Here is a 27356-nt window from a genome sequence, read left to right on the forward strand (position 1 = left end):
CCCTATCACTTACCATGTATGACATGGTTGACAAAATTTAACTACATCTTCATGTAGTCCAGGCCAATAAAAATGTTTCTGGATTTTAGCTTGAGTTTTCCTTATTCCCAAATGACCTCCCACTGGTACCTCATGTGCAACTCGCAACACCTCCTTTCTATAACCTACCGGCAATACTACTTGATGAAGTTCTGCCCACTTTTCATCTGCCTGCATATGTAAAGGTCTCCATTTTCTCATCAAGACATCACTTTTGCGGTAATAACTCTGGTATCCACTCAGATTCCTCTTCCGTATATGCTTTCTGATACATCCGTTTTATTTCTATATCTTTCTGTTATAACTCCGCCAGTTTTCATGAACTAAAAATATCTCATCCTCCACCTGTTCTTGTTCTTTTTCAACCATCTGATCAAAAATCGTTTCTGATAATTGCACTTCAATGTCATCTTCACTCTTTGATTTCTCCTCGTCTTAACCTGTGACTTTGCGACCTTGTTACTACACAATCCGGAAAAATCCCAGGATACTCGTCCTTCAACACTTCAGTTGTCTGAATTTCCACTGGCTTATCAACCACAGTAGGCATCATTCTCTCCTGCGATCCAGCTATATCATTACCCAAGATAAACTGTATTGCTGGACAAGATAGTTTCTCTATTACTCCCACTGCCACTTCACCACTCTTCACTGAACTTTCCAACCTTACCTTATATCATGGAACACTACTCCTCTCACCCTGAATCCACATAGTACCACCTTTTCTGGCAACATTCTTCCCAAACTACATAACTCCTCATCTCTTACCGTTAAAGATTGACTAGCTCCAGTATCTCTTAAAATTGTGACTTCTTTACCTTAATTGTAAACTTTACCCACACAAGCAAATTCTTTAAAGAGATCTGGCACCTTCTTATCAATCACCTCTTAATCAGGCTGTACAATCTTTTGCACCTCCTTCATTTCACTTGGGCTTTCCTTTCCGACTTTAAGAAACCCCACTGTCTTATCCTGTCTTCCCACATCAGTCTTCCCAGTGCTTTTCTTCAACCACCAACACTGTGACTTTACATGGCCTAGTTTACTACAGAGAAAACATTTGAAACTTTTCATGTCTCTTCCACCCTCCTGGATTTATTTTTTAATCTGAGGTACACTCTCATTATTTCCTATTAGATCTCCTTTACCTCTGCCACTTGAGTATTTCTCTTTTCCCCAGTTTCTATCCCTCAAAGGTTTAAACTGATGTCGGAAACCAAGCTTTGATTTATGAACTAATTCATAATCATCTGCCATTTCTGCTGCTAATCTGGCAATTTTAACCCTCTGCTCTTCCACATGAATTCTCACTACATCAGGAATTGAATTTTTAAACTCCTCCAGAAGTATAATTTCTCTGAGAGCTTCATATGTTTGGTCTATTTTCAAAGCCCTTATCCACCTACCAAAATTACTCTGTTTGATCCTTTCAAACTCCATGCATGTTTGACCAAGTTCTTTCCTTAAATTTCTAAACCTTTGTCTGTAGGCTTCAGGCACTACTTCATCTGCACCTAAGATGGATTTTTTCACCGCCTCATACGTCCCAGATACCTCCTCCGGTCGTGATGCAAACACTTCACTAGCCCTACCTACCAGCTTTGTTTGAATCAGTAATACCCACATGTCCTGTGGCCATTTCATTTGTTTAGCTACTTTCTCAAATGAAATGAAAAAGGCTTCTACCTCCTTCTCATCAAACCTTGGCAATGCTTGGACATATTTAAATAGATCCCCACCAAGCCTTCGACTATGACGCTCTTTCTCACTATCCTCATCACTATCATCCAACTGTACGTTTCCCTTTATGCCTGCTAATTTTAACTGACTGTCATGTTTCATGGCTATTTTCTGAAGTTCAAACTCTCTCTCTTTATCTTTTTCCCTGATCTGTATCTCCCTTTCTCTTTCTGTTTGTTCTGCTCAGGCTATTCTTTTTTCCTTTCTTCCCTTTCTTTTTCGTCCCACTCTCTTTCTCTTTCCTCTCTCTCTCTTTCATATTCAAGCTGCTTTAATTCTTTCTCATGTTTCATTTGTTTAATTTGTAACTGAATTTTTGCCATTTCCAATGAGTCAAACTGTATCTCAGGCAACTTTAAATGCTTAGCCACCGCCATAATTACCTCATCTTTTTGCATTTTATCAGGTAATATTAACTGCAATGTTTTTGCCAAATCGAACAGTCTACTTTTAGTCTCTGTCCGTAAGGTATTGCTTGTGACCGTCTCCACCCCCAAAAGCTTCTGAGCCTCTGAAAGAGCCATTGTCCACAACACACACCCCACTTAAACAAAAATACCACAATTGAAAAGCAACCATAATATGCTCACCCCTCACTATCTTTAAGTTCACTAAGCCAATCCAATAGCTAGACTTTTATCCCCCTCGAGCCCCCAATTTGTGATGGGCCAGGGTTTAGAGAGCCCCAAAGTGTATCATGGAGTTCATCTGACCAACAACTTTTCATAGATTGCGGTATGGGGAGCATATGGCCCACTCTACAGGTGTGGCACAGCAGAAATGGAAAAGATATTTTTTAAAGCAAAACAATGTTTATTCTATGAACTCAAGTGAACCTTTTTAAAACATACAGTGAACATCTTAGCAGCCATTAATTCAAATACAACCCCCAAACAATACAACACTAAGTAATCCTTTACGCTTTCCTTTTAACATCTATAAGACTTAAAACACCTTTTACCAGAAGCACATCAGGTTAAAGTCACTACTGTTATTAGTTTTAAATCACCAGGGTCGATTTACAGTCTTTAGATTACAGAGAGAGATTCATACACCTTCTGGCTGTGACTGCAGCTATCCAGCTCTGAAAACGAAACTAAAACACACCCTGCAACAAACTGCCTAAATCAAAAGTAAAAAGCTGACAGACAGCCCAGCTCCACCCACTCTCTGACATCACTGCAGTACGAAACACCCATTTCTTAAAGGTACTCTCACTACAGATACTAATATACACACCCATTTATAAACACCCATTTCTTAAAGGTACTCTCACATGACACTCCCACAGTACAAAGATGTGCAGGTTAGGGTGGATTGGCTATGCTAAATTGCCCCTTCGTGTCCAAAGGTTAGGTGGGGCTACAGGGATAGGTTGGGGGATTGGGCCCAGGTAGGGCGCTCTTTCGGAGGGTTGGTGCAGGCTCGATGGGCAGAATGGCCTCCTTCAATGACTGTTCTTAATATTGAGTGCGGCATCAGGAGCCCTAGTAAAACTGAACATTACTGCAGGGAATTCTCCAGCGCAGTGTCTTCCAACCATCTTCAGCTGCTTCATCAATGTCCATCCCACCACCACAAGGTCAGAAGTTAGAATGTTCATTGACAATCACACATTATCACATCTTGTCCCCATGCAAGACCTGGACAAAATTCAGGTTTGGCCTGCTCAGTGGAAAGAAGCATTCACACCACACACATGCCAAATAATGATTATCTACGAGATGAGAGAATCTAACCTCATCCCCCACCCAGTTGCGAAAGGCTGCTCATCACCTCCTTGCCTCGGACAATTAGGGATGGGCAATAGGAGCTGGCTTGCCAGTGACACCATATTGCATGAACAAATGAAAACGAACATTTGTATTGTTTATGTATTTTGCACTTCATCATAACACTTGTAGATATGGCAATGATATCTCTTTCCGTGCCTAAGAGGTCCTGCACATGGTTGGCCACGGGAGATTTCCGAACATGGTTCAAACAGGTTGATAATCAGACATCCTTATCAGCACAATGATATTCGAAAATATTAGCTTTGCATTATTGGGCAGGGTAACCTATACAGACTTCAGGTGACAACACATCTCTGTCAGCAATGAGCGAACTGGATTATAGTCAGAAATATGGACAAATAGATAATTTATTACAATGATTTATGTGTGTCTGCAGATTGGTATACATATATACATGTTGGCTCATTTCATCATTCTTTCAGTCATTCTTTTGATACACCAAGTGCCAAGAGTGAAAATGCTTTCATCCCTTGGCTTGCTGCACATCCTTTTTCCTGCGGCAATCCAAATATGTAAATTACAAATAATTCTTCTTTTTATGGTTGGTAAAAGTGCACCATTCACTTCAACTGTATCTTTTTTCAAATGTGAGGGGTGAATGACGTAGTGATAGACTTTTGGGATGACTGCATGAAAAATAATCCTCTTTATTTATACCCACAAAAGCTTGCTGCTGGTTATTCAAATTGACCACATACTCAAGGGTTAAGGAACACATTTTTAAAAACACACTGATTATGGACAGTAAAGGAAGGGAATTGGGATTCAGTTTTCTCTCTTCCCTGTCCATAACATGGTTTGGAGATGCCTGCACTGGACTGGGTTGGGCACAGTAAGAAGTCTCACAACCATCTCTTCCTGTGTTTAAAACAGGAACACAATAGTCTTGTTAATTGTTCAGGGGATTTCAGCTACAAATCATGGGTGGAAAATGTGAAACTTTAAAGCCTTTAAATAGCTGTACCGTTGGGTGGCACAGTGGTGAGCTCTGCTACCTCATGACGCCGAGGACCCAGGTTTGATCCTCGCCCCAGTCACTTCCCAATTTGCACATTCTCCTCGTGTATGTGTGGGTCTCACCCCCATAACCCAGAGATGTGCAGGGTAGGTGGCTTGGCAATGCTAAATTGCCCCTTAATTGGAATTTTTTTTAATGATAAACCGCGTATTTATAAGTAATTAATAATCACAAAACAGTGATTGTGGAAAAAATCTTTGTCAATTTTTACACGAGCTATCGGAAAAATCTTGCTCTTTTTGGTCAAATGTCATAGTGTTCGACTTTTGAGATTGACCTTTACGCGAGATGTTGCAAGTTTCTAGTTCATAACTCATGTGTATAGGGTATAATTTTTAGTTTTAGAAATTAAAGTTTTGACTAGAAAATGGGACCATCTCAATCAGTTGTAAATAATAACTGACGTAAATGCAACTCAAACAAGCCTGGTTCATCACACATAAAAGAAAGCCGATGCTTGTCAACATTTAAGAATAAGTGGGTAAAGAGTTAAGAATAGGTGGGTAAAGGAATAAGGACAGTGAAGGTAAATGGGATTAGTATGACTGCTACAGTGGAGGATGGCAACAAACAGAAACTGATGGGCCTTTGCTATCTGTTACTGTGTTATATTTTATGTCCAATTCACTGTAGTGTATTTTTTCTTAGATTTTTAAGGCAAATCGAAAACTTTGGGTGCCTTACCTCAGGTAAGTAATTTTTCTGGGAATATTTCTGGAGGAGCGTACGATTGACACAATAAGTAAAAATTTACTGGGAATAACAGTTGCATGCAATAGCCAGCATCCAATTTACACAATTTACAATTATGGACTGAATTTTGCCATTCGAAAATGAAATAAAAATAATCAACTTTAGTAAAGACATCTGTATTTGCCATTTCAAAGGAGCAAGGACAAAAAGTATACTTTGTGTATTTATTTATTTATGCAATTGGTATTTTGTCAAAAAACAATTAGAAAATATTGAATTCAATAGTTCACAATTCTATTTGAAATTAATAAGCCTTCTCTTTCTCCCTCTCTCATCTGCCAATTCTACTGGTCCTTTCCCACACTTCACCCACCAATGCTATCAATTTCTTCCCCAACTGACCAATACTTTTTGTTCCTTCCCTCCTTGCATTGCTGATGGAAACCTCTAGTTTGCAGTTCTCTTAAAGCTCTGTGGCTCCTTCGACAGTGATGCCAAACCACAGGACACTGCCGCCTATGCAGCCAAATTCCAACACCCAACCCAATGTTGTCAGATCTCACAACCATCTTTCCTCGTACTATCAAAGTCTAGAACTGTTCCCAGTGCTGATAAATCCCATTATTAACTCTTGATTCTCAATAATGTCTACCACCTCTCTGCAACTGCCAATTTGATACATATTGCGTATAACCATGTTGTATCTCCTCTCCTTTAACGAAAGGAATCTAAATTAAACACAGAAGTAAAATAGGTATATAATATGTCAGTAAGAGAAGAATTGAGATCTGCTTTTTCAGTTTTTACAGAACAATGAGTTGCAGAATTTTAATGCAGGGAACATCAATAACAAATCTCAGAATATAGGGTAATAAACATTAATTTGAGTTATTCAATTGCAGTAGGTTAGCAATCCTGAATGACATGTTATTTGTTACATGACTGAATCCTCTTGTTTTAAAACAATGTGCGCTGACTCACAGCCATGAACTTCCCATATTACAATTATGCAGAAATAACATTAAAATTTACACTAGGTTTTGCGCCAATTTTGTGAATAAGGGTTCACGCTGAAGTGAGTTGATTTGCTGGCATGCAGGTTTTACATTAGAATGTAAAAACTGGTGTAAAATATGCTCAAAGTAATGTCACCATTAATGATAACAGAGAGTTGGTAGATATCTTCTGCCTCAATGGCAAGAGCTACTTGTTAATGATGTTCCTCTTAATGTTCTATTACTGTGCAGAGCAGGTCTCTGTCCATTAAGACGACTGATTAATCTTCTGAATGCTTTGGAAAGGACAAGTGTATGGAAAGGGGCAGTGAGACTGACAGCACTTGGGTTAAGTTAGTACAAATCTCAGGAAGAAATATTTTCAAAAAACCAAAGAAGATTGCTTTCAAGCTCCAGAAATCTGTTACACTAGGATCAGGTAACTATGAGCTGTATTATGCGGCACCAAATCAAGGCCAGCAGAGGTTTGTGGTGGATATATCTCTTAAGCGCCACATGCAATTGAGGAAATTTGCATGCAGTGATGTAAAGCCAATGTAATTCAGCTGTGCACATAATTCTTTGGGGAAGAAAAGATGCAACAATGCTCTTACATCACAATTTTCCTATTCACTTCTGGACCAATGTGTGAAAAGGTCCAGATGTGCTAGCGATAAAGAGAAACAAAATAACAAAAAATCAAAGCACTTCAGTATTAAATGAGTACTGTTCATGCATTAACATTAGTTCGAGACACATTTGATGTGCAAACAGGCAGAGGAAAATACTTATTTCTGAATTTTTTAGTTCATGCATTTCCATTTCAAAGTGTTTTTTTTTTGTCTTTCATGAATTTAAACAATTCAAAGCAATTGAATACAATTCTATTTAATATCCTTGAAAGAAACGTTCATTCAATTAGAAGATATGCAACAGTAATGTAGTACGCAACGCAACCGGAAATAATCTATTTCTGGTTTTGGGTGCGTTTAGCTTGAGCTGCAACGGCTAGAAACATCTCGCTATTCAATGGCACTTTGCCATTTTTCCTGGCCTCAGGGACTTTCTCTCCGCCGAGACTGCACTTGAGTGATTTCCTGCTGGTGAGCCCAGCAGGAAAGGTTCCTCGCAAATTGAGGCGCCATTTTGTCTGGCTGCTCCAATCTCCCACCTGCCCCCCCCCGCCCTTCAGCCCTCCTCCCCCCGTCTTCAACTTCTCCTCCCTCCACAACCTTGGGCAGGCCCCGGAAACATCCCCTCACCCTCCTCTCGACCTGGTAAGCCCCTGACTGGGCCCGATCCCTGGCAGTGCCAACCTGGCACTTGGGCTCCTTGGCACTGCCAGCTTGGGCACCCTGACAGTGCCTCTGCCAGCTTGGCCATGCCACCTGGGCTGACAGTGCCAAGTGCCAGGGTGCCATACTGCCCTGACCACCCAGGGGTCTCTAATATCCTGGGAGAATCGCCCCGTCAGGTGCCAATACGACTGGTCCACGTTTGCCGAAACCGATACTAAACGGCATCCTCGCATGGTCTCCCAGGCACGGCCGTTAGTTCCGGTGCTGGAAGAATCCCGCAAACACATATTTGAATGAGCCTAATGGACAGTGAGGGCGAAATCCTTATCGTGGCATCTCGAGAGACTCCATTAAATCTCGTGAGGCATTTCAAATGTTGCAAATATCAAGAGGCCTCTCGCGAGATTCAGCGGCCTCGCCGCACCAAGTTGGGCATGGAGAGGCTGCTAAAACACGCACATAATCTTTCATACACAAATTAGAGACATGAGGCCTGGACTATAAACCCACCTTGTGACAATGCATTTATAGCCTTCCTTAAATCAGGTGACCAATACCGTACACAGTACTCCAGATGTGGTCTCACTAGTGGTTGGTATAACTGAAGAGCAACCTCCCTACTTTTGTATTCAATTCCCCTCATAATAAATGATAACATTCTATTAGATTTGCTAATTACTTACTGTACCTGCATACTAATCTTTTGTGGTTCATGCACTTATAGACACCCAGATCCCCCGCTACATCTCAGAGCTTTGCAATCTCTCACCATTTAGATATGCTACTTTTGTTATTCCTGTCAAAATACACAATTTCACATTTTCCCACGTTACACTCCATTTCCCAGAACTGTGCCACTCACTTAGCTTATCTATATCCCAATGAAGTCTTCTTATGTCTTCTTCACAACTTACTCTCCTTTGTGCCATTAGCAAATTTGGCAACCATCCCGTCCATTCTAGTGATTTATATAAATTGTAAAATGATAAGGTCCCAACTCTGAAGTTGGAAACAGAATATATGTAGATGACAGAATGCAGTGCATGCACTCCAAATTTGTGTCTTGTTTTACTGATCCTCCCTAGGTATGATACTGGCAGCTGTAAGGGTCCACTGGGAAATAATGTTCACTACTAATTCAAGAAATAAGCCCATTAGTAAAAGAAAAGTGACATGGCTGGAGATTGTGGATAAGATCAGCAGGAGTGTGGTGCCACATTCTTGCATTCAATGTGAAAACAATTTAATGGCATAAGACAGGAAAGGAGAGTAGTGATACATTCAACTACAACTTCCTTAAAGTCATCCTCAACAATTATTCTCGATCCTTTCATTCAACACGACAATACTCTCACTCGGGTCTCTTCTTTCCCACCTTGGAAGAAAACATGACGGAGATGCAGAGATTGGAGAGTCTCAACTGACAGCTATGGTCATGGTCTCCACTATGGAGGCAGAAGAGACCCCCTCCACTGCGCATGCGCGGGGATGCCGTGAGCGGCCGCTGACGCTCCCGCACATGCGCCGCACGGCAAAGTCATTTCCGCGCCAGCTGGCGGGGCACCAAAGGCCTTTCCCGCCAGCTGGCGGGGCGGAAATCTGTCCGGCACGGGCCTAGCCCCTCAAGATGTGGAGAATTCCGTACCTTTGGGGCGGCGTGATGCCGGACTGATTTGCGCCGTTTTTGGCGCCGGTCGGCGGACATCGCGCCGATTGTGGAAAATCCCGCCCCACGGTCTTCAGCTTTGGGCATCACATCTCAGGAAGGATTTTGGCCTTGGAGCGGTTGCAGTGCAGATTCACCAGAATACTGGTTTATTTGATGTCAAGTCCTCAGTGGGCTTCAAGCAAAACCTTTTGACTGATCAACTTCAATTCTCGGTATACTGAGTTAGTCTATTATAGTTTCAGAATCACAGAATTGCTACAGCGGAGGAGGAGGCCATTTGGTCCAACATGTCTACATTGGCTCTCCAAAGAAGCATCATGACTTAGTGCCATTCTCCTGCCTTTTCCCCATGCCCCTGCACATTAATTCTGTACAAATAATCATCCAATGCCCTCTTGAATGCTTTGATTGAACCTGCCTCCATCACATTTCCAGCCAGAGTATTCCAGACCCAAACCATTCACTGTATGAAAGTTTTTTCTTAGAAGTGATCAAAGACAATAATTAGCCCAGGTGTCTCCAACAGGCAAAGGGGAAAGATTAGCCATGGTGCTCCTTGTTCACTGACTCATGTTGGCAGTGTACATGTATCCTTCCTGGTGAAAACAACATCAGGCTTAACTACTCTGGTCCCTTATGATCGAGAACCTTTGAATCAAATGATTCAATGTAAATTTGTCATCTTCTGATAATTACTTGTCAGAATATATGCAACTGTACCATATTACACAAATGTTGGTTCAAGTGTGCCTTTATGTTTGATTTTTAAATGAAGAGAGAAAAAAACCTCAAAATGGGATATTTAATTGAACACAAGTTTAAGAAATTCTCACAGTTAAATTACATGGGTTTCCTGAACATATTGGGATGAATGGAGGAAACTGAAGACATGACAGAAAGATATACTAATAACTTAAAACTCATGGCTGCTTTCTTGTCCGATTCATGTGAAAGGTTGATCACAGTATTTGGGTTAAGAGGATTCTTGCGCAATTTGAGAGGTTTGCATGTCTGATTGCCACTTCGGAGTTCTGATCTGTCAGATCAGCATGTTACCGCTAATGATGATTTATTTTGCACCCAAGATGTCCAGCAGCATCAACAGGGGTGGCTGGAAGAACATCACCAGAAGCACCTGCAGCCTGCTCCTCATAGAGCTCGCACTCCACAGTAGAGAGAGGATTATACAGAGAGGTAGCACGTAGGGAGGCTAATCCTGCAACATAACAGTACACAGGCAGAGGATAAGCTTTACCCACCTGTCTGAAAATTAGTGTCTCAGGAAGATCAGGTCTTGCATTAAGTTGTGAAGGGCATTTGCAACCTGCTGGAACAAGGTCTACTGCCAATTGGACCAGGTAGCCATGGTTTACCAGGGAATACCAAAGTCATCACTACACTCAATTCTTGCAGCTTTCAGTAATTATTTTACTCGGATGGCCAGAGATCTTTACTCTAAAATTTCTAGTTTCTCACCATTTAGAAAATAGGATACGTATCTGGCTCACATTGAACTCCAGTTATCAGTTTCACTCACTGATTATCTATTAACCTCCTGCTCTCAACTGCACCACTTAACGTCACTACTAATTTTGTGCTATCTGATGTTCAGTCTAGGTCCCGCTAAAGCTACATGCTCCTGACTTCATTATACCCTTGGTCCAAACATCAACAAAAGAGATTTACCAAGAGGTAAGGTAAACTTGACAGCAAGGCAGCACTTCACCAAGAGCGTTTTGCTCTTTTATGTCTTTCATTTAATCCTTTCTCAACCGTCACACACCTCTTCCTTCCAAGCCATGCTCTTTTTGTTCAGTCCTCCCACATGATGGCACCACTATCCTGATTTATTGCATCACCCTTTCTTGAACATGCCCACAGTTCTCTTCTGCTCCATTTTGGCATGTGACAACAAACCCTTTGCCATACACAGAACTCCGTGAGCAGCATCTCCAATCCCCTCATCTCCTTGCCCCATGAACCCTGCCATTCAACAGATATAAATCTCAATAATCAACATAGGTCAAGACTTGGCCAGTATAGTGAAAGCCCTCGCCGCCAAGGCAGAATTTGACTGAGTGTGGCATTGAGTCCTGATAAATTTGACGTCAATGGAAACCAGGAGAAAAGTCTCTGCCGTACACGACTTAAATGTAGGGGGCACGTGATGCGCTAAGCGTCAAGAACCACAAAGACATGTGAGACTTTAACTCAGGCTTTAATATAATACATGGGAGGCTTACCCGACACAGACGACCCCAGACAGAATGGGGCCTGTCCCAGAAGAGGTTCTTATACTGACTCCCGGGGGAGTGGCTAAGGCGGAGCTCTCCGTGGCCAGGTCGGGTTACCTACCAGTGACCGAACCTCAGCAGAGTTACAGTACAATACACAGTATTACAGGGCCACGTTACGCACAACTATTATATACTATGTACAATGGTAGGGAGGTACAGTGGTGTATCACCACAGCATGACTATTAAGTTTGCAAGTGATACAAAGTCACATGGTTCACACTGAGAAAGAAAGCAGTAAACTGCAGGAAGATATTAATGGACTGATTAGGTGAGCAGAAAAATGGCAAATGTAATTTAATCTGTAGGAGTGTGAGATAATACACTTATGGAAGGCAACAGGCAAGGGAATACACAACAAACAATAGGATTCGGAGAAATGCAGAGGGACTGAGGATCTTCGTGTATACGTCTAAAATCCCTAAAAACACCAAGACAGATGGCTACGTTGGTTAAGAAGCCATACAGGATCCTTTCCTTTATTAGGTGAGGCATAGAATGTAAAACCAGGTAGGTTATGCTAGAATTCTGTATGAACACGCGTCAGGCCAGTTAGCATACTACATAATGCTCTGGTCCCCACATTCCAGGGAGAATATGATCGAACTACAGAGATTTATGAGGGTGTAGCCAGGAATGGAGAATTTTAACTGAGGGAAGACTGGATAGGCTGAGGTTGTGATCTTTAGAATAGGTGAAGCTGAATGGATAGGAACAATCAATTTTCCTTCACTGAAAGGTCAATAACCAGGATTCATAGATTTAAAGTAGTTGGCAGAAGGATTAGAAAGGATTGAGCAGAAACCCTGGCCGGGATTCTCTAAAACGCGACTAAGTGTTGACGTCGGTGTAAACATCGGAGTGTTTCATGCCAGCGTCAACGGGCCTCTTGGCCCTGCAATTCTGTGGCCCACAGTGGACCAGCAGGGCACCGGAGTGCTTTGCGCTGCTCCAGCTGCTTTACGTGGCCCTGCACTGATGGCCATGGGTCCGCTCATGCGCACGGTGGCTGTTTCCGCGCCGGCACAGCGCAACATTGCGGAGCCACACAGTGGGCTGGCGCGGAAAGTGGTAGGCCCCCCCAGGTCGCCGGAGAATCGCGTCCCGGCGTCAGGCCCGATTGCGGGTCTGAGCCCCCATTCTCCGCCCCCGCGCCGAGTGCCATTTCGGCGCGGAGGCTCAGAGAATCCTGGCCCCTTTCATCTAGAAAGTGGTGGGGTCTAGAATTCACTGCTTTAAAGAGTGGTAAGAGGCAGAAATCCTCATCATAATTAAAAAGCACTTGGATATGCACTGGAAATGCTGAAACCTACAGGGCTACAGACCAAGACTGGTATGTGGGATTTGTTGGCCAGTACAGACATGATGGCTTGAAAGGCCTCGTTCTATGCCTTACATTTTATAATCTTTTATAATTAGCACAAAGGTGGATGTGGGTATTGGAGACTAACCATCTCCGCCTCAGAACATTACTGCAAGAGTTCCTCAGGGTACAGTCCTATGCCCAGACATTATCATTTGCTTTATCAATTATGTCCCCTCCCTTATAAGGGCAGATGCTCACTGATGATCCCACAGCATTCAGTTCCATTCAAAGCTCTGCAGATACCGAAGCTCATGTGTCCATATGGAACTTGACGTGGACAAATCTTTAGGTTTGGTCTGATATGTGACAAATAGCATTCATGCCACACAAGTGATATCCACAACCCCCACTGCCAACAAGAGAAAATCTAACTACTTTGATGTTGGATGGCATGGCCATTGCTGAATCCCTCACGTTTATCATTCTGTAGCAGTCACGATTGACCAGAAGAGGACCAGCCAAATAAGGCAGCTCATCACCATCTTCGCAAGGGCAATTACGGATGGGCAATAAATGCTGGCCTTGCTAGCGATGCTCACATCCCACAAATGAATTTAAAAAACAATAGTCCTCTGATCCTACATGCCTGTACTGCCCCGATTCCCAAAATTCCTGACTTTTTGGCAGAGCTTTCAATCCTGATACTACACTCTGCAACCATGATTCCCACACCCAAGCCTCCTTTTGCCTCAGAACTTGCCTCTCTAATTTCAAAAACGTCCTCAGAGTCTAATTATTTTCTCGCCGTCAGCCAATTCTCCTTATTAATTGACAAAAAGCTCTGCTATTCGGTCCATTTCTCCTTAGAAACACCTGGGGATGCGTTATCACGTAAACCATGTCACACAAATGTACTTAAATGACACAGCTTTGTCATATTTCTGAAGGAATTTTTGACTTTCAACACAAATGTGATCAATTGATATTAAGAAACCAAACGCATTCAGAATCCCAGAGTGGAGCTTCTCTTGCACTGCTGTTCGAAACTGAAATCACCGAGAAGTGAAGACATTTTCTGATCTTCTGGTTTTTGTCATTGGTTTGTGCTCACAACGGTAGGAATGCTGGAGAATAAACATTTTTAACAATGCATGCATTTTGCACTACCTGGTAAAATGACCCAGGAAATCTACCATAACCCTATCCACAACAGAACATCTCCTTCTGCACCAGTTAGACATGTACTGACTTTAAAAAAAAAAAATCAGACACTCATGATTGCACAGTACCAATAAGATGCAAATTGTTAGCTTCAAACTGCAGATCCAAGACCATTGCGAATTAAGTGACAATGCCAAAGTTCATTTCATATAGAATTCTTGATAAACGTGAGCTGTATTCAAATCTGGGCACTGACAAAGAAACACCACTATGTCAGAGTTCTTCATCAACAACTCAGTCACACATTCTCCCCGTGTCTGCGTGGGTTTCACCCTCACAACCCAAAGATGTGCAGGTTAGGTGGATTGGCCACGCTAAATTGCACCTTAATTGGTAAAAAAAAATAATTGGGTACTCTAAATTTTAAAAAAAACTCAGACAAGGTAAGACCTTGAGATTGTTACATGTATCAGCACACAGTAAATTCACTTTATTTCCAACTGATTTTTTGCAGTAGCTGAATATTTTAAAATAAAATAAAGTTATTATTTTCTTCTCTTTTTGCTACCACCAGCATTTGGGAACTTCAGAAAAGAGACCACTTGAACAACATTGTTACCCCAATCATTGCAAACAAAAAACAAATCATTAAAAAAACAAGCAGGAAGGGCAGCACGGTGGTGCAGTGGTTAGCACTGCAGCCTCATGGCACCTAGGTCCCAGGTTCAAATCCCAGCTCTGGGTCACTGTCCGTGTGGAGTTTGCACATTCTCCCTGTGTTTGCGTGGGTTTCGCCCCCAAGATGTGCAGGGTAGGTGGATTGGCCACACTAAATTGTCCCTGAATTGGAAAATATTAATTGGTTACTCTAAATTATTTTTAAAAAACAAGCAGGACAATTTTGGAATTCCAGCAGCAGAGATAATTGGCTATTTCTTCATATTTGAAGTAGCACATCACGTTTCTTCATGCATATTACATTTTCTTTAACCTAGACGGATCAAAATCCTGGTAGTGGTGATTTTTTGGGGTTTCAAAGTAACTTGTATTTGGTAAATTTAAATACTTGCAATTGGTTTGAAAAAGATACAAGGAGATTGGTCCATTATATGTTTTGAAAGGCAATTGAGAAGGTAGTTCAACAAGAAGCACTGTGGGGGAAAATGCACAATATTATAAATGCCCATATACTCTGTAGCATATTTTATAGCACATAAAAAATTGAACAACTATTTCCATTTTCCATGCCTGTGAATAATAATTCAGTAAAAAAGGATCAGAGTACAAAACTTGTGCTTGATCATGACACACAATACAGAGCATGTCTACATAATTTCCATCATTTACTGGAACTTTAAAACAAATTTATGTGCACTTGTTGGGGTGGAAGTCCATCACGGTCCTTCATTTCCAACTGAAATCTCAAATCCAACTGGCAGCTCTTCTAGAATATTGGATCATTATAGGTAATCTTGTTGCATATTACATTTGTTGAAATAATGTGAGTTTGAAGAAGTATTCTTAATGGCTTTGGGTTACGATCACCAACCAAAACGAAACACAGGCTTGCATTTATATTGTACCTCTCATGACCACTGGACATCTCAAAGCACTTTTGAGCCAATGGAGTACTTTTTGAAAGGTAGTCACTGTTACAGAAAATGCAGCACCCAATTTGCACTCAGCAAACTCCATTAAACAGCAATGTGATAATGACCAGATAATCTGTTTCTTGTGATGTTGATTGAGGAGTAACTATTGGTCAGTCACCAGTACACCAGAAATAACTCTTCTTTTCTCTTCTTTGAAATAGTGCATGGGAACTTTTACAGGCAGGCAGATAGGTCTAGCTTTAATGTCTGATGCAAAAGATGACACTTCATAGGGTGCAGAACTCCCTTGGTACTGCACTGGATTGTCAACTTTGTACTGGATTGCCAACCTTGACCAATATGAACATATTTTGAGTCAGAACCATTGCTTACATAAATTTCTAAACTGTATTTGCTATATGAACTGCCTGTTATATTCCTCCAAAACAAATTCTGATAAATAAAAACTGACAATATACTGACATTGATACTATCTTTTTCCATTACTATAAATAAAAATATACTTGGTCTCACTGATGTTTTATTAGTATTTTAATTGATAAAATTAAAGGATATTTATATTACTTTACAAACTTGTTCAGATGCAGTCTTAAATTTATCACGTGATTTACATGTTTTGAGTTTTCTATTTTTTCTTACAAAAATGAATGCAATTACATGGCATAATCTTCTTCAGATTTGCTTTGTCACTCTGCAGTGAAGACATTTTATACAAACCACTGGAGGTGCCTGTTGATAGCAGAAGGGGTTCATGTCTTTTGTTTTCTTTTGTTTGAATTTCAAACTTAAGTTTTCTAGGCAGAGGTTTAAGGCAGTATGGACAAATGGAGTGGTAACAAAAGCAACAAACTGTGCTCTTTGCACTGATAAGACATACATAAACAGGTACAAACTGCCTTTTAGCCCTTTGTAGCTCAATACATATAGACCAATGCAATAAACTAATTTTTAACAAAAGACATGAATACCTTTTAAAGTTTGACATGTTGCTGAATCGATTCTTCCACGATAATTTTCCAGTACATATTCGGGTAAATCTCAATGTTTCCAATGCATTGGAATAATTTGAATGCTCTCAGTTTTGATCAAAAGTACCAAAGCAATTCACATCATATTGTGTGATAACTCCTTCTTTATGAAGTAATTAACACCTGTAAATATACTCATTAACTAGACACATGCCATTTAAAAAATAAAATAAAATTTAGAGTACCCAATTCATTTTTTCCAATTAAGGGGCAATTTAGTGTGTTCAATCCACCTACCCTGCACATCTTTGGGTTGTGGGGGTGGAACCCACGCAAACACAGGGAGAATGGGCAAACTTCACAGGGACAGTGACCCAGAGCCGGGATCGAACCTGGGACCTCGGCGCCGTGAGACTGCAGTGCTACCACTGCACCACCGTGCTGCTCCACATGCCATTATTTAAGGGCAGCACGGTAGCATGGTGGTTAGCACAATTGCTTCACAGCTCCAGGGTCCCAGGTTCGATTCCCGGTTTGGTTCACTGTCTGTGCGGAGTCTGCACGTTCTCCCCGTGTGTGCGTGGGTTTCCTCCGGGTGCTCCAGTTTCCTCCCACAGTCCAAAGATGTGCAGGTTAGGTGGGTTGGCCATGACAAATTGCCCTTAGCGTTCAAAATTGCCCTTAGTGTTAGGTGGGGTTACTGGGATAGGGTGGAGATGTGGGCTTGGGTAGGGTGCTCTTTCAAAGAGCCGGTGCAGACTCGATGAGCCGAATGGCCTCCTTCTGCACTGTAAATTCTATGAAATGATTTGATGGAATACAAGTCACAGCTCTTGTCAATGTCAACCACTTGTGCTGGGAAATAATAGCTCCTCCCATTCTATTTTCACCTACCCCTGGAACTGATGAAGATGGTCCAATTGAACAGCTTAGGTCATAGTTAGGAGATCTCAAGATTAAGCCTGCAACCACAGCAGCTTCAGTAATCAGCATATGGGTAAAGTTGCCATAGACCCAGGTGACCATAGGCTGCTTTCCACTTTGAGGAGGAGAGCTGACTGGTGGTGATTAAACCTGAGGATCACCACACCTCAGGCGAGGGGCAAGGTTGAGAAGGTGGGGCTGAATAACCTCAGCCGATATGGGAATTGAACCCGCGTTGCTGGACTAGCCAACTGAGCAAATCCGGCCCCAAGGCTTGGGTTTGGATGTGGGAATTAGCATATATGGATCTATGAAACCCCTATTTCCAATTTACAGCATATGTAACATATTAGAGCAATTCCTGTCATTGTCTGTATATCACTTCTCAAACATCTTTTTAAAAATGTCTAAAACAGATCAATTTACACAACATCAGCTGTAGAAATAAGATATGATCTCACAGATTCAACACATGCTTTCTTCTGCAAATAAAAATAATTTTACACTGTTATGGACTATGCCCAAAAAATGACTTTTTTTTTCAGTGTAGAATAAAACAGATTTAGTTGGTAAATAGTTGATTTTATTACATATTTCAATTTTTAGAATTTCAATTTCTGCACTATTTCCCTTTTGAACAAATCACTGGTGCCAATTGTTTCATTCTCAGAAACAAACACTGTTCAGCATTCAAAGAGTTGGTGTAACCTAACTGTACTAATAACCTCTAGGATCAATTTCTAAATAAAATTTCCAACTGAACAGCTTTTTAAAATAAATTCCTGTGACAAAACAGATTTTACCTGAAATACACTTGTTATTGCATTTATAGGCAAAATTATTCACCTCTATAATAGATCAGAGAATGAAAATTTCCATTCAGTTTAAAGAGAACAGAAATTAGTATTAAGACTTTCATTAAGTTATCAGTATGGATAGAAATTTGCAGTAAATAGGTCACTTAACCGAAATGAAAAGGGCTTTATTGATCAAAAGTGATAGAGCTATTTAATGGTAAAAACAATGTTTCTTCAGCAGTGCAAGTGGATGGTCCAATTTATGTAATGTAACTTATTTCCCATCAAATTCTGTTTATTTCATTGGTTTGTTATCCATTGGCTATGAGGAATGAAACCATAACCATAGACTACATCAAAGAGAAAACATAGTAAATTTCTAAAACAAATTCATCAGCATCAGTGTAATTAAATGGGCGAGCTCCTGCTAAAAAGCAGTTGGCGTAAATGCAATTTGTGGTAACCTGAATTTATATGTATCACCTTTAAAATAACTAGCAAACAATTGTAACAAAACCTGGATCAAACAATTAACAGAAGCTACTGAAGTTCCAAAAGCAAAAATTACTTACTTAAAGCATTCACATTTCATTTAATAATAGAAGATGGGCTCAATTAGATAGCCCTTCTTTTAAGGAAAACAGCAAGAATATGGACTATTGACCATTTTTTTTTAGGGTGAAATACCGGAATTACTGACTCTTGCTAAACCTGTCATAAGAACCTGAACCACTCCACTCCACTGAATGTTTATTCTGGCCAGTCAAACCAGTAGGTAGTCAGGAATGGAGCCCAAGTTCCGGTTTTACAAGAGTATATCTTGGGTCCAGTCTTGGTATGAATCCTTTGAAGTCTCGAGAGGCTTGTGTGCCAAAAACATCCAGCGCTCTTCTGTTCATCAGAGCAAACCTGGTTGAAACAAAATGATACAGGTGAATACTGAAAAATCTTAGTAGCTGAAGAGATATTTGAGCTGTTTGTCACTAATCTACCTCATTTATATTTTTGGCAAATCACGTACTGATTTTCATTTTGTTGTTCATTTAGTCCAATTGATCTCCTGTGATGTTTCACACTGGAAGTCAAGACCTGGTGCAGTATTCAAGTCAAGAAAGATTAGTGGAGAGAGAGAGATAAAGGACCCAAGGTGGGGAAAGGGAAGAAAGTGAAAGGGAAAGAAATGGGGTGGGAGGGGTGATGGGATTGGGTGGAAAGAAGGGAATGGGAGAAATGAGATGTGGATGGCATGGGGTGGCAAGGGAAGGGGAAGTGGGGAGGGGGAAGAAAGGAGGCTGAGAAAGAGATGGAGGGCTGAGAAAGAAGAGGGGGGCTGTGGCAGCAGGCAATAATTAAGCTAGGAGTTTTCAAGTGTAGGCTGGGAGGCAGGTTGAAGGCCTGCAAAATACCTCGACAGCAGAGCAACTCTGAGTTCACAAAAAAGAGTTTACACCATTGTGGAAATCAGGCTATTGGAGAAACCAGTCGTACAGGTCAGGCAGAGCAAACGTAATACATCGTGATGTTCTCCCAAAGTAAGCAACTGGTTGAGGGGACAGGGAGGTGCTGTTGGCTAACTGAAAAAGAGTGCAGAATCGAAACCCAAGGATTGACGGCAAGATCAGTTGGAAGTTTCCCACAAAGGAAGTTTATGGTAACTTATATGTGGACAAAACTTTGCAGAACTAATTTAAATTTACAATTTTCTCCCAACTGTATCAAAATTGTGATAGCTGGAGGTTTCGAATCTTAGACTGCTCTATGGCACCACCTGGTGGCCAGAGGCTTTAGTTGCGTGCAGGCTCAATGAAATAACAGCTATTCCTTAAGCACATTGGTGTTACTGCTCTTGGAATTGCTAACTGTAGCCAACGCACCAATATCGCAAAACTTCCCCCCTTCACAGTCAGGCCGACAGGTTGTGGGTAAATATATAAACATAGTGACCATACATGATGTCACTACATGAATGATAGAAATTTAATTGCATATATTGATAAATACAAAATTAAATTTCAGAAACACAGAATACCATAAAATTGAAGATTATATTTAGCATTACAGGAATGAACTATAAAGACTGGTGGTGAAGCGTGAGAGTCTTTCCCTTTCATTTCCAGGATTTTGGGTTCTAAATCCAGTCTCGGCTGCCAGGATGAAACTCTCGTTGGACTGCTGGTTGTTGGATCCCAAAGTGAAATAAATTTGTGCAGTTTAAATTCCGTTCCTTGTAGGCTTGGTCCTTAACATCAAGCGAGCACTAGTTTGGGATGTCAGCCAGACAAACCTAAGGATGGTTGGTGTGAGCAATGGAAAATATTTCCCTGGTGTATTTTTCTTTACTGTCATATTTAATAGTGAGATGAGCTTCCCTCCGCATATCGGCATCATCACTAAGACCGCCTATTTCCAGCTCTGTAGATCACCTGACTCTGACCTGACTCAGCTTATCTACTGCTGAAGCCCTCATCCATGTTTGCTCTGACTATTCCAAAGTTCTCGTTCAAATTTCTGCAAACTGGAGGTCCTTCAAATCCCTGCAGACAGTGTCCTAACTCGCACTGCATCCAGTTATTTAATCACCTCCTCAGTGTTTGCTACCGACACTGGCTCTCTGTTAAACAATTCCCAAACTCCGTAATCTTCTCCAGCCTTACAGCCACACACTACATCACTGCAACCCCCCAACCCCCACAGTGTCTGAACTTTACCAATTTGGACCTTCTGACTATCATCAATTTTAATAATTTCGTACTGGCTGCCATGCATTCAGCTGCCTGAGCCCCAAGCTCTGAAATTCCCTCCCTACACCTCCCCAGCTCTCTTTAGGGAAGATGGTGGTGTATTGGTATTATCACTGGACTAGTATTCCAGATAACTAGGCTAATTCTCTGTGGGGGACATGGGTTCATATCCCACCATGGTAACTGGTGACATTTAAATTCAAATCTGGAGCTGAAAGCCAGTCTCAGTAATAGCAACCATGAAACTTACATCGATTGATGTAAAAAACCCAGGGAAGGAAATATGCCATAACAGGATTTTCTTTCTATTTGGGGCCTACAACATCTGTAGTTACTGAAGGAACTCAGAAAACTACTGATAAACCCGAGAGAACTATCATCCAATGTACCAGTATTTGATATTTCTATTCAATTCACACCGAGAGCAATATACCTGTGAAAAGGTAGAAGAAAAAGAAAAACACTTTATTTTTATGGTGCTCTCAAAGCACTTTACAGCCAAGGACGTTTTTAAAAATTCTTTGAGGCAATGTCCAAAGTGATGGGGGAGGGTAGAGCCATGCCCGAAAGTGGCAGTTTTCGGGGTATCAGACTAGCCAGATCTGTTCATGGGGAGGAGGGCGGACGCCCTTGCCTTTGCCGCCCTGATCGCCCGCCGTAGAATCCTGCTTGGCTGGCGGTCAGCAGCACCACCCAAAGCTGCAGACTGGCTGTCCGACCTCTCGGAATTTCTCCAAATGGAGAAAATCAAATTCGCCATCTGTGGGTCGGAAGGTGGCTTCCACAAAACATGGGAGCCATTCTCCGGGACCTGTTTGTAGCCAACAATTAAGTAGCCAGGGACAAAGAAAAAGTAGCCAAGACACAGAAGGAAAGAGGGGGAGGGCCCAGGGAAACAAGAAAGTGAAACCGAACCCAGCGGGAGAGATGAAGGCAGCAGGGAGGGGGGGTGGGGGGGGAGGTGCAACAACGAAGGAGAAACAGGAGGGAGAAAAGAGAGGGGAACACAAGCGGGAAAGAAAACACAGGGGACCACAATGGCCACAACGAACGCAACAAGGAGGAAAGAAAACAAAAGAACAAAAAGAAGAAACAATCTAAAGTAAATAACGAAAACCGACCCAAATGTAAATAACAGTTGCAAAGGTCTTATCATCTTGTGTGTATTTATACTGTGCTTTGTATTCTTTTCTAAATTTAGAGTGCCCAATTATTTTTTTTTCCAATTGAGGGCAATTTAGCATGGCCATTCCACCTAACCTGCACATCTTTGGATTGTGGGGGTGAAACCCACGCAGATACGGGGAGAATGTGCAAACTCCACACGAGCAGCGACCCTGGGTCAGGATGTGAAGAAGAATTGTAGGTCAAACAACAGGATAAAGACATCTTCCATCTCGCACAAGGCGGCAAAGGATAAAGCTGAATCAACAAGCACTCTTCAGGATCTCTCAAGGATTTCAACGGTCGAAGCATGAGACCAAATCACTTCCACCATGCCGTCACACCAATGCCCAGGTGGTCCACAGCCGAGGCCCCGGTCAGGGGGAATGACTCGACCGGTTTGGCCACCTCCAACCCCCCCCATTTATTGAGGACTGATAAATAGAGGTCCAGTGATTGGCGGGCCCAGCCAACCCTGGCCTCAAAGACAGGATACATTGTGCTCAATGAAATCTGATACACCCAGCCTCCAAATCCAGATTACCAAAGTACGGTAGCCAATTTTCAAACTCAACCGAGAACCTGCCTTCCACCTCTCACTAGGGGCCAGGGTCAGGGGCACACACTGCCTGCCCCATCTCCCAAACCCGCCAGGATGGATGACACACCATACAGCAACATCTTGACAACATGGGGGCCGGCCTTCATCAAGGAAAGTGCTCTTTCGATAACAAGAACCTTCTCATGCACCTCCACCGCACTCTTGAAAGAAACCCACGATTGATCGAAGTGAGCTCTGATGACCTGCACCGCAGAGCCAAGATTTCAGCTAAGACAGCATTTTCGATGGCAGCCATCATCCAGGTACACACAGCACTACCAAGGCGAGAGCCCTCTCAGCAGCAACAGTGCCACTGCAAGCTGGACCGCATCCCAGCCAACTCCGACCGCCAGTATAAACTAGGATATTAACTTTTCATCTTGGCGCTTCCTTGCAAAAAAAACAATCAGGAGCTTCCAGGAACATAGCACAAGCTATGTAACCAAAAACGACAAATGTAAAATGAGCACCAGGATGAAATTCCGGATTAAAAGATGAGCAGCACCAGAGCTAGCAAAACTGTGATGCTCCCGCCCTCACAACATGTGACCCTCCACAAACACACTTCTATTCAGTGGTAAATTCAAAGAGAGATAATAATTTAGTAGCCTCTTTAGCTTGTCAATCAAACTGTGAACCCCACTACGGTTCTGTGACATTTGAAACTCAGCCAAGCATTCATAATGACATAAGAGCCGTCAGGAAATATAAATAAACTCTATTGACACCATGGAACAGGTGATCCTGCTTTTTTCCTAACCTCCACAAGATGGCCTATCAATTAAAGCAGTCCAACAGATGTTTTTTTTTCAACTTTCATTGAAACATTAGCTTATTTTTCCTCAAGCTTAAAAAGCAGAGGATTTAAAAAAAAAACTTAAGATCATGACACTTAGACAGACCTTATCCATCCTTCAAGAATGCATATATTCCATCAATTCTTAACCGAAGGTTAAGGCCCTTGGAACAGCAAAAATAGGGTCTGTTTGAATTCAGCACAAAGTTCAAATGGCCAAGTTTCCCGTCTATGTAACTCACGTCCCAGCCACTTCTAGCTGTTGGCAAAAATTGGACCTAAGAGTTCCGCGTCCAGGATCCATCTGACATTTTTAACGTCGATAGAGTCTACCCAACTCTGCAAAAGCCCTTCCCTAAGTAGGTGAAGTTAACTGAGGCACTTACCTTCCCTTTGTAAGCCGCAGTAGAAACTTCCAGTAAGAAGGCCGTAAGTTCTGTACTTCCATCACAGCCTAAAAGTGATGAGGAAAGTTAATCATGAATTTTAAATTAAATGCAATTGGACCTGAATAACAGGGAGCATTTCAGTGAACTACGTTTTGTGTTGATTTAATTGCATGAAAAAGCTTTTCAGACCTACATTTTGTTTTCTAAGTTAACCATTTAATATCTCACATTTTGTTGGACAGGATAAGAGAACCATTCAGTCAGATGACCAAAAAGCTTTGTCAAAGTGGTAGGTTTCAAGGAGTACAGTATGTCATCATTTTAAGTTGCCCTGTTTCAAGTCTTTAACATTGCACAGTTAATGGAACTGGAATTTAGGCTTAGTGTTGGGAGTTTTTCTTTGGGTTCACTGAAGGGCCAGATGACCCAACTGGGGATATTTTGGAGTGGCTGCTTCCACTCCCCAACACTCCCTCTGACCAATCCACCCTGTCGCTACCAAACCTCCTCTCATGAACCTGTCATCTTGCATCCTCTCCAGCTTACAGCTTATTTATACAATTTTACAACTCAAAGTTGCTCTCCATTTGAAGCTGCTTCTCATGCTCATCTCCAAAGCCCTTGTTATCAGCGAAGGTTGGGAGAAGGAAGGGGTGAATCAGAGGATCAGCGGATCGACGGGTCAGAGACTCGGAGACTAGGATTGGCGACTAGGAGGGCTGGCGACTCAAGAGGGTCAGTGAGTCAGTGGCTTAGTGGACAACCAATCAGTGAGACAGATATGTGGCAAGCCGGAGTGAGCAGAATCAGCAATGACTAGGAAGGTTGGGAATAGGGGATAAATAGAAAGAATTAGCATACTTATTTTATATTCTTAAAAGTCATTTCATTTTTAAAGTAATTCTGTTTATGACTATAACAATCTAGCAATGTAAAGTATTTCAACTTACAGGGTGTGGTGCTTTAATATTTTTACTTAACAAAATTGGTCCGATAAAACCGAACAATAATTTTGCCTTTGGTTGTAATGGGAAAATTTGATTTGCTTAACATTGTTTAACTAAAAGCTGCACTTTTCAGGAACACCAGCTACAATGTCAAGTGAGGAATTACTGTATCTTCAAGGATGAAAGCAAGATAGCGAGGGAGAGAGATGTAGGGAGGGAATTGCAGGGCTCCAGTCAGAGACATCTGAAGGCATGATCACCACTAGTGGAATGATTAAAATGAGCGATACGCATGCTGACAGAATTAGATAAATGCAGAAAGCTCACAGGGTGTGGGTTGAAGAAGATTAGAGAGATAGAGAAGGGAGAGGCAACGGGGAAATCTGAAAACAAAGATGAAAGAACCAAAGTACACCAGCGAGCAGAAGGATGATAGGTAAATGGGATTTGGTGTGAGTTAGGATATATGTAGCAGAGTTTTGGATGAGCTCAAGTTTATGAAGAATGGAATGAGGGAGACTAGTCAGGTGTGCATTGGAATAGTCAAGTCTAGAGGGAACAAAGAACTTGAGAGTTCTGGTGAAGGGTCATCATGACCTGAAATATTACATTGTTTCTCTCCATATATGTGTCTGACCTGAGTATTTCAAGCATTTTTTGTTTTTATTTCAGATTTTCAGCATCTGCAGCCTTTGTTTTTGCATTAATGAGCATTTCAGCAGCAGATGAGCTGAGGCAGGGTCGAAGTCAGGCGAAATTACAAGGCAGAAATAGGCAGTTTTATTGAAGGCACTATACATGGTTTGTAAGCTCTCCGCAGCATCAAGTACGACACAAAGGTTGCAAAAAGTCTGCTTCAGTCTCAGACAGTTGCCAGCGAGAAGGATATAAGTCACTAGGGAACTATATCGAGTTTGCTGCGAGATTATTAATAGAAATTGGATTGCACCAAAACCGAGCATTTGCAAAATACGCCACTGCTTATAAAGAGGAAAAAAAATCAAAACACCTTTCTTTTGCGGACGAGTGGTGAGAGGAGAAATTAGTGCTGCTTAAATTAACGTCCCTCCTGTCTGTACAAACAGAATCATGAACAAATACTGTAATGGAGCAAATGCCCCGAAAGCAGATTTCTCGAATCAGCCTCTGAAATATATACCTTTAATCTATTGTTTTAGAGCATGTGCACAAATATTTGAAAGGCACTGAGATGGAGTTTCCGAAGAAAGTCTGTCACACCATTTGGTACTTACAGCTTGAAAACATACGGCTGTGGAAATCGCATAGATGATGGTGTCTGCATGTGCAATGTAAGGACATTTTCCTGCTTCAATGCCTTTGAAATACATGGTCTGCCAGCAAAAAACAAATTCAAATTATTTACAGAAGTAATATGACCGCCATCATTTTAATTATAATACTAGAATTTGCAGCATCCTAACAACTATAAAAACAATCCAATATCTTGCAAAATGTCACATATTCAAACTCATCACAAACCACTTATGTACAAACCACCAAAAGAGAACACTCTGCTAGCTTTCGGACAGCAAGGGCAGCATGGCGATGCAGTGGTTAGCACTGCTGCGTCACGAAGCCAAGGACCCAGGTTTGATCCCGGCCCAAGCCCCGGCTCACTGTCTGTGTGGAGTTTGCACATTCTCCTAGTGTTAGCGTGGGTCTCACCCCGCAACCCAAAAAGGTGTGCAGGGTAGGTGGATTGGCCGAGCTAAATTGCCCCTTAATTGAAAAACACTTTAATTGGAATTTTTTTTTAAAAAAGCTTTCAGGCAGCAGAACTCAGACTTTTCAGCACCTGAGCGATTGGTGGGACTCGGTTCAATTAGTTGGCTGGAGCCCAGTGAATTGGCCGAAAGCCATATTCTGCTCAGTGACAGGCAGTGATTGGGTCTCGTCTGAGTGGTATGATTTTCAGAGACCAGGTAAAAGACAGTTGGAGTCCTGGACACTCAGAGGAAAGGACCTTCTCTCTTTTTCTCTTGTTTTTCTCCAGAAAAGCTACTGTAAAGCTGCTGTATTTGCTGCATATTGAATTATAGTTATTGTTATTAATAAACGTAATTGTGTTTACATTTACAAACCTGGTGACTATAGTTATTTGACAGCTAAGGACCAAACACTTTGGGAGTTTTTCTAAGAATTATTTATTAACTTCAACTGTGTTGCGATTCTGGGTAAGTGGAGCTGGAATTGACCGCATACTAGCCCAGGGGGTCGTAACAGTATGTTTCGACTTATCTTAGTATTCCTTTCTAATTTGATTGTGCAATTTCTAATGCTTTACATCAAAACTGCATTCACCAGAAATTGACCAAGTTGTCGAAGGAGGTGCTCGGAGACCTGAAGCCTATAAAGTTAGTACCATGCTGGTAGACCCAGCAAATT

At 41.7% G+C, this 27356-nt stretch overlaps 1 protein-coding gene across 2 annotated transcripts in view; it reads right to left on the minus strand.

Annotated features, from left to right (window-relative positions):
• Nucleotides 1-16136: 16136 nt before the first annotated feature.
• Nucleotides 16137-27356, minus strand: part of tmem135 (transmembrane protein 135) — a 607397-nt gene continuing 596177 nt past the window's right edge. For both annotated transcript variants that reach the window (XM_072476483.1, XM_072476482.1), the window contains 3 exons: nucleotides 26204-26302; nucleotides 24001-24068; nucleotides 16137-19221 (listed from right to left, as the gene is read on the minus strand). In XM_072476483.1, coding sequence (XP_072332584.1) covers nucleotides 19092-19221; nucleotides 24001-24068; nucleotides 26204-26302 — 297 coding nt within the window. In that variant the 3' untranslated portion in view covers nucleotides 16137-19091. The remainder of the gene's footprint in view (nucleotides 19222-24000; nucleotides 24069-26203; nucleotides 26303-27356) is intronic.

The sequence above is a fragment of the Scyliorhinus torazame genome, chromosome 15, assembly GCF_047496885.1.
Source record: "Scyliorhinus torazame isolate Kashiwa2021f chromosome 15, sScyTor2.1, whole genome shotgun sequence".
NCBI classification, from domain to species: domain Eukaryota; kingdom Metazoa; phylum Chordata; class Chondrichthyes; order Carcharhiniformes; family Scyliorhinidae; genus Scyliorhinus; species Scyliorhinus torazame.